Source organism: Cydia amplana, chromosome 25 (assembly GCF_948474715.1).
Source record: "Cydia amplana chromosome 25, ilCydAmpl1.1, whole genome shotgun sequence".
Lineage (NCBI taxonomy): Eukaryota > Metazoa > Arthropoda > Insecta > Lepidoptera > Tortricidae > Cydia > Cydia amplana.
In genome coordinates this window covers 7,320,983-7,329,614 of record NC_086093.1, presented here as the reverse complement: position 1 = coordinate 7,329,614, position 8,632 = coordinate 7,320,983, and the positions used below count along the sequence as shown (strand labels likewise).

General features: G+C 40.3%; 1 protein-coding gene across 1 annotated transcript; it reads right to left on the bottom strand.

The window, feature by feature from the left end:
- Nucleotides 1-685: 685 nt before the first annotated feature.
- Nucleotides 686-8,357, bottom strand: LOC134659821 (uncharacterized). The gene is made up of 7 exons (XM_063515527.1): nucleotides 8,078-8,357; nucleotides 6,564-6,934; nucleotides 5,371-5,479; nucleotides 4,730-4,853; nucleotides 3,656-3,786; nucleotides 2,470-2,656; nucleotides 686-894 (listed from the first exon to the last, which is right to left on the bottom strand). Exons 2-7 carry the CDS (start codon nucleotides 6,932-6,934, stop codon nucleotides 716-718), a joined length of 1,101 nt encoding a protein of 366 aa, XP_063371597.1. The 5' UTR covers nucleotides 8,078-8,357; the 3' UTR covers nucleotides 686-715.
- Nucleotides 8,358-8,632: the final 275 nt, after the last annotated feature.

The window sequence follows — 8,632 nt, the reverse complement described above, 5'->3', positions numbered from 1 at the left end:
CTATTTGCTGAATAAATGTTGAAGTTGAAGTGGGGAGAAATGACCGAACGGGATAGTCTTATGCATCTTTCAGTAGGAGTAGCAGCAAAACCGCTATTATTGTTTGTCCTTGTCACAGTCTCTAATTTTTTTTATTCGCCACCATAAATTAGTATGGATAATGGTGGGCAAAAAATAAATTCGACCAATCATAGCGTCGCATTGCCTATGTTCTGTCACGGACGCACGCGTATACCACATCTATTAGGATCCTACCATCTATGCATTGACAGATGTCATATTACATTGCGTGTTCACTTTCCCGTGCGTTACCGTCGCTTGTCAATTTGTCACCTATGATTCGCACATGTTTATATCGTAGAATTTCCCGCCTAAACCTAACTTACAAGTCTTACAACCAACTTACTAGCTATTAGGCATAGCGTCGGTCCAGGTATTAAACCAGTTGTAGTGCAACATGGCGGCGTACGGGTGTTTCCGTTTCCTGTGGAGCCGGAGGGACTCTTCGGAAGCGTACCAGTATTGAGGGAACTTGTCGAACGGGTACTTCTCTGATTCGCGCCTCCCTAGCATTTATCTGACAATTGACAGATGTCATATTACATTGCGTGTTCACTTTCCCGTGCGTTACCGCCGCTTGTCAATTTGTCACCCATGGTTCGCACATGTTTATATCGTAGAATTTCCCGCCTAAACCTAACTTACAACCAACTTACTAGCTATTAGGCATGGCGTCGGTCCAGGTATTAAACCAGTTGTAGTGCAACATGGCGGCGTACGGGTGTTTCCGTTTCTTGTGGAGCCGGAGAGACTCCTCGGAAGCGTACCAGTATTGAGGGAACTTGTCGAACGGGTACTTCTCTGATTCTTTCACGTAGGGCTCCGATGGGTCTCCTGAAACGGGTAAAATATATATTTAATCTCTCTAAACTTCTAATTATAAAGTTTATTTCATTGAAAAATACAGTAAAAAGACAAATAAATAACTTATGAACTAAATACAACTAAACTTCTAATATCGCGGTCAAAATATCTCTATCACGTTCTCACTTAGCGGCGTCCTTTACTTAAAAAAACCGGCCAAGTGCGAGTCAGACTCGCGCACGGAGGGTTCCGCACCATCAACAAAAAATAGAGCAAAACAAGCAAAAAAACGGTCACCCATCCAAGTACTGAGTGTACTGACCCCGCCCGACTTTGCTTAACTTCGGTCAAAAATCACGTTTGTTGTATGGGAGCCCCACTTAAATCTTTATTTTATTCTGTTTTTAGTATTTGTTGTTATAGCGGCAACTGAAATACATCATCTGTGAAAATTTCAACTGTCTAGCTATCACGGTTCGTGAGATACAGCCTGGTGGCAGACGGACGGACGGACGGACAGCGGAGTCTTAGTAATAGGGTCCTTTGGGTACGGAACCCTAAAAAATGACTGAAGTAGATACAGCAAAATTTGTAGGTATTACTGTTGATAAAAACTGTAATTGGAAAAACCAAGTGGATATTGTGTGTGAAAAACTAATTGGAAAAACCATGTGGATATTGTGTGTGAAAAACTTATCAAATGCGTATGTTTTGAGAAGACTGTGCAGCATTCCAGGTTGGAACACAGTCCTTATGGCGTATCACGGATGTATTGCGTCCAATTTAAGGTATGGACTACTTTTATGGGGTAATTGCAGTGACATAAACAAGGCATTTATAGCACAAAAAAATGTTTAAGGGCAATGTGTGGGGTAGGGCAACGGGAATCATGTAAACCGTTATTCGAAAAACATGAAATTTTGACACTACATTGCATGTACATATTCGAGGCAGCAGTTTTTGTAAAAAAAAATACCCAGATCTATTCAAAAAGGCCAAAGATGTATACAATAGAAACACGAGATATCCCAATGAACTTGTATTAGATTTTTTATGAAAAGTTATTATTTATGTATGAAAATATTTAATGCCCTTCCGGAAAACATCAAACCATGCCTCTAAATCCATTAAAAGTGCAACTATATCGATGACTCAAAAACAGGTGTTTTACTCTGTGAGTTGTTCGAAAAGTAATAGTATTACCTAATTAGAAATATTTGTTTTAAGTTAGATTAAATGTATAACTTCAAGATAACATTTGCACGCTTAACCAATAGTTATTTACGATACAAGTGCGGGAAAAAAGGAAATTCGAAACGAGTGGCGATATATTAAAACACGACCGAAGGGAGTGTTTTAAATCGACACGAGTTGCGAAGTCCCTATTCGCACGTGTATCGTACAACGTTTTACAGTACATATGCCTCTTTAAATATTTGACATAGCAACGAAAAGTGCTTTTTTACGCACTAGTGCTGAAAAGTAGCACCATATGTACTGTAAACAATGATTCTGTACGGGAACACCTTTCTAATATATAACACCTTGTTAAGAATTTCATATTTTCATTGTCATATTTGGTAGTCAAAGAACTATGACACTCACTAGGCGGCAGGCAGTAGACGCAGAATATTCTCCGTCTCTTTCCCTCGTGCGTTTCTAGATGTTTCTTGTGCAGTTTCCTGCGGGGGCTTATGTGGGGGCAGCACGGGCACGGGATGGCCAGGGCCTTGGGCACGCAGCCGTGCCGCTCGCCCGAGTGCTGGAGGAGGGTTGAGGCCACTCGGTAACCCTGGAAAAAAGAAAAAAATGGGTAGTGTAGCCTCGTGTTGTGGAACGGCCTCGATAGGATCGTCCGTTAAGTTATACTCGAATGGCAGTGCCCGTTCTAGGCGTACTTTGGCGATTTATAAATAAGTGTGTTAGTTCAAATTAGATAATTTTATAGATTTTTTTAACCATGTCCGTTTAGTAAGCCGTGACAGTAGCCTATTGGCACCTGCAGCTCCGGAGGTATCACATGCACGTTGCCAACCCTTTAGAAACCTGTATCCATTTTAGGGTTCCGTACCCAAAGGGTAAAAACGGGACCCTACTAGTACTAAAGACTTCACTGTCCGTCTGTCTGTCACCAGACTGTATCTCATGAGCCGTGACAGACCGTAGACAGTTGAAATTTTCACAGACGTATTTCTGTTGCCACTATAACAAAAAAGTACGGGACCCTCGGTGGGCGAGTCCGACTCGCACTTGGCCGGTTTTTTTCAATACTAACCTTGAAGCAGTGTTCACATCTGTAGGGGAAGGTCTTCCACTTGGGGTTCTTCTTGCGGCTGAACGACATGCGGTAGGGCTCTGCCGGGAACCAGTCCTCAGGGTCCAGGGCCATTTCTACCAGCTCCACGCCTAGAACATGAACGCAGGCACATCTATATGACCTAACTAACCTTGAAGCAGTGTTCACATCTGTAGGGGAAGGTCTTCCACTTGGGGTTCTTCTTGCGGCTGAACGACATGCGGTAGGGCTCCGCCGGGAACCAGTCCTCAGGGTCCAGGGCCATTTCTACCAGCTCCACGCCTAGAACATGAACGCAGGCACATCTATATGACCTAACTAACCTTGAAGCAGTGTTCACATCTGTAGGGGAAGGTCTTCCACTTGGGGTTCTTCTTGCGGCTGAACGACATGCGGTAGGGCTCCGCCGGGAACCAGTCCTCAGGGTCCAGGGCCATTTCTACCAGCTCCACGCCTAGAACATGAACGCAGGCACATCTATATGACCTAACTAACCTTGAAGCAGTGTTCACATCTGTAGGGGAAGGTCTTCCACTTGGGGTTCTTCTTGCGGCTGAACGACATGCGGTAGGGCTCTGCCGGGAACCAGTCCTCGGGGTCCAGGGCCATTTCTACCAGCTCCACGCCTAGAACATGAACGCATGGGTACAGCTATATGGGATCTACGAAGTTTTTGACCCAAGCCACAGCAGGCTTTCTTTTCGTGGGCCAGACTGAAATGATTTGATTTGAAAAGAAAAATTAAAAAAAAAAAATTACTAAATGTAAATATTTTCAAAATTGCTTTATTAGGATTAGATATGAGGATATCTTATCTTATAACTTTAAACGAGCAATTCTTGTATATTTATTTATATGTATGTAATTATGTATATATATTTCGGGGATCTCGGGAACGGCTCTAACGATTGCGATGAAATTTGGGTTTCCGGGGGCGAGAAATCGCTCTAGCTATTAGGTCTTATCTTTGGGAAAACGCGCGCGCATTTTTGAGTTTTTATATATGTCTCCCAGATACACCAGATATTACTGTTGTAAACTTACATCATACCATCATAGATCAATACTTGGTCGACGTGACACTCAAAGGCCCGATACCACCCCAATTATAATACATCATAGCAATTGCAGGAAAGACTTGGAAAAATAATGCTACAGACAAAGAGAAATGGAAAAAGATGGAGGAGGCTTTTACCCGCAAGGGATCATACACCGGGAAAATATAACAAAGAAAAAGTCAACTTTATAAATTTATAACGCATGTGCGAGAAATGAAGCTTAAATAAATAAATAAATAATAAAAACTTACCACCTGGAATTTTAATTTTGGGCACTATAGTGAGCTTGGGCGCGACAGGCACCGGCTTGGGCAGACTCACGCTGAGTGTGGTGTTGGTGGCTGCGAGGAGACTCGTCAGGATCGTGTTTTGTAAACTTACCATCTGGAACTTTAATTTTGGGCACTATAGTGAGCTTGGGCGCGACAGGCACCGGCTTGGGCAGACTCACGCTGAGTGTGGTGTTGGTGGCGGCGAGGAGACTCGTCAGGATCGTGTTTTGTAAACTTACCATCTGGAACTTTAATTTTGGGCACTATAGTGAGCTCGGGCGCGACAGGCACCGGCTTGGGCAGACTCACGCTGAGTGTAGTGTTGGTGGCTGCGAGCAGACTCGTCAGGATCGTGTTTTGTGCCTACAACATAGATTAAACATATCAAAAAAAACTTTTTTGTCTAACCCCCTCGAGTCCCAGGCGTCCCAGCCATTGAAAATGTCAAAAACCCAAAAACTCCCGGGAGGTTTACACTTTTCATACATTTTGTATGAAATGGCTTGTGCGAATATATTGTGTCTGTGGGATGGGTTAAATGACTTAATAATAGTTATTTACGATACAAGTGCGAATTACCTTTTCGCACCTGTATCGTACGTTTTACAATACATATGGCCCTTTAAATTTTCGACGTAGTTACGTAATGTGCTTGTAATAGCACAGCGTGTCGTAATGGAGCACGAGATGTACGAGGGGAGCCTGAAATATTCGCGGCGTAAGCTAGAAAAAAAAACGAAGCTACTTTTTTCCCCGCCTCTTACAATGAATAATTAACATTTACTTTAATACTGTCTTTAATTTTTTTCTAAGGCCCAAAACTTTTCAGTCACCCCTCGTACTGTAAAATTAATAAATTAAATAACAATGAATTACATACCTGTAATAGTGCTCCATTATTTAAACTCTGCGACAGATCCACTTTCGGTTTTCTCTTGTATCCTTTCGGTGGGCCCCTTTTCTTGGCAATCTCACCATTCTTCTTATACCTGCAATTTAGAATATCTCCTTAACCATAGAATAAAAAAAAACAACGGATTGCACTCAGGGAGTGCCGGCAGAAGTGAAAACTCAAAATAGTATATTTCCGATTAAACGTATTTTACACTTATGTTTAGTATTTTATCTAAAAGTACTATATTTTTTTTGAAATTACTATATTTTTGATGCCTTATTCTGGAAAATACTATATTCCACCAAAAAATAGTTGGCAACCCTAGTCTTACGTCTTACGGTCACGTGACACCTGTTACAAGTTTAACATTTTTTCCCCATCACAAAAAGTGCACAGCGCCGCTAAAGAAGTTTTCACTTCAATAATAGTACTGGGTACAGAAGATTCACTCTCTAACAACTCTACTATGGCTAAACACCAAAATTGGTGTGGGCCGCAAGTACTTGTAAGTACCTGTAGCGACGCGACGAAATCGCGGAGTGAGCCACGCTGCTACTGACTGCTAAAGGCGTCTGACGCGCGCGGCTACAGCGCAATATGAACCTTATTGTAAGCCGACAAGGTTCAAGATGCGCCCCGCGCTCGATAGGCGTAGCGTTCATAGTTAACGGACGAGCCTAATCGAGGCCGTTCCATAACACGAGGCCTTAATATCCATTTTTTTTCAGACGGTTACTACAGAATTTTTCTAATCTGTGCAATCAAAATCGCTGCAGAGTTATCTTGGTCTAAGTCTATGCATATCATTCCTTCATACGTGTTTAAACGTTTTTACCACAAGTGTGTGTGAACTTATCCCTCAAAGAGATAAGTTCGCCTTTGTACTTCTTACTATTTTTTTGTTATTTTTAATATGTCTTTTTGTACAATAAAGAGTTTACTCATAGACTAGGAATCCTCTAGACGGAGTTTAGAGCAATTATTTCATGAAACCGATGCTGCCAAAAATACTGGGGTGCGGGGGACGAGGTGAGCGAATCCCGTGAGCGAATTCTGACACTTTGACTCGAAGATGGAGTAAAACTACCGTATATAGTGGCAGAGGGGGTAGCGTTACTCTAGCTGTCTTGTCTGTGAGTTTACTACTACTACTAAAACACATCCTGTATGGTATTTACCTGACAATTCCGCCGGAATCACAACTCTTCGGCGTCTGCACCGGCGTTATGCTCAGCTTGGCCGGCAGCGAATATCTACTATGCAGCGATTTGACCACATTACTGGCCTGTATACTTGGCAATGCTAACGGATTAGCCAAGTTCAGCGGATTGTTCACAAACTTGGGCAGTTTCACATCCGGTGTCGGGAATATGGATAGGCCCTTATTGAAAGCGGGTATTTGGTACACTTGGAGGTTGAGGGACGGTGCAAAGGTTTTGAGGCGCTTCGGGGCTGGTTCGTCGTCGGAGGAGGACTGGACTGCTAGCGGGTCTTTTTCGGATGTGGAGAACGGGTCTGCGTGGGAGTCTTTTTCTTGGACGCAGAACATCTGGAAGAAATTAAGTTTTAATAATAAATTGATGTGTGTTGACAACGTATCTGGCCTAATATGTACATAATGAACTTGCCTATGAAGCCGTTCTAATACTGGTAAGGGCATTTATTTGTTGGATGAGCACAGATAGTTGTTTCCGAGTCATTGGTGTTTTCTATGTATTTACACAGGTTAACAGAACGGCGCTGTAATCCGTACTGCCAAGTGACCCATTTCTTTGAGGGACATAGCCTTTCCTTGTACAAAACACAATTTTTTGTGTACTGTAGGGCTATTGTATACAATAATCTTTTATTCTAACTTGTTGGCAAAGATATTGAACACTTTACTTAGTATGTTTAAATGGCTTCGTCTATCTTAATAATTAATGTTAGTTAAAGTTAATTGAATCAAAATCTTTTACTAAATTCAACCAGTATACATTCTTTTTATTTTATTTGAAATCTCTGCAGTTATCTTTGCAATTAATATTTATCAAATGGAATGACATCTATTATTTTTGAACGATTTTATTATAGCTGTGTTAATTGTTATACTAAACCCCTACCATGTTACCTTGAAAGTTACTAATGTAATTACTTTGACAAAAGCCAATTAAATAAAATAAATGCCAACTCATGTATAATTTAGACTATTTCAAGCAAATTTTAAAAACTGGTTAGCAACAAAAATGCCACATGGTAAAGATGAAACATAATTTACATATGATTAGTATAAAATTAAATAACAGTTAAGGTTGTCTGACTTATTGATTTACCAGGGTTCAATAACTGATGAAAGTGATGAAATATTTATACAAATAATAGATATCAGAAGTAGCGTAAAAAGTGTTTATTTCATACAATTCCAGTGTTTGCCGATCCCCAAAATCACGGCCGATAAACAAAACACAACTTACGATTCCAAATTCATAAATTAAAAACACCATTCAATGTTGAGAAATGTTCCATAAATCAAATAAACGTCGAAAAAGCATATAAAAGCTTCGGAAACGACAAAATGGCGCTATAATTTGTAAAAGTACGAAACAATGAGGATCACATGAAATAACTGCACATGCCACTAAAAAGCTACGCGTAGTACTTGATCTAATTATCTCTTACCGATAATATCTTTTATATTGAATGAAACACATACCTTCACACACTTTATACGGCACAATTAGTCAATGTAGCATTTAGTATAAGTTAAAACAATTAATTTATAAGAATTTGCACTGATTCTCGATTAAAATAAAAGCGAAAAAGAATAAAGGTTATGCCCACTTATAATAATAACAAATCGTTCGTTCGTTCAATCAGACGCTACGTTTTAAGTTGTTACGTTGGTACTAATCATGCAAACATTAACCTCAAATACTACAATCTATCAAACAATAATAAACTCTACTAGATTGTTATAGGGCTTATATTTAACTGCGTACTACATGAAAAAGTAGTGTTTTTTGACGTTAATTGAGCCAAGAACGGTTTTTCTATTGTTTGACATTTTGTGGGGTGGCACGTCACAAAATAATGTTACCCGATTTCACAATCATTTGAAAAATGACTCATTTGTTAGTTCCGAATATTTCTTTAAATACAAGTAACGGTGTTCAATGAATCATGACTTATGTTTGAATGGTTTTAGTTTTTCCACAGTTTTTATTTCGTTTTTATAGATGGTCAACCAAACCTTGACAGTAGAAAAAGG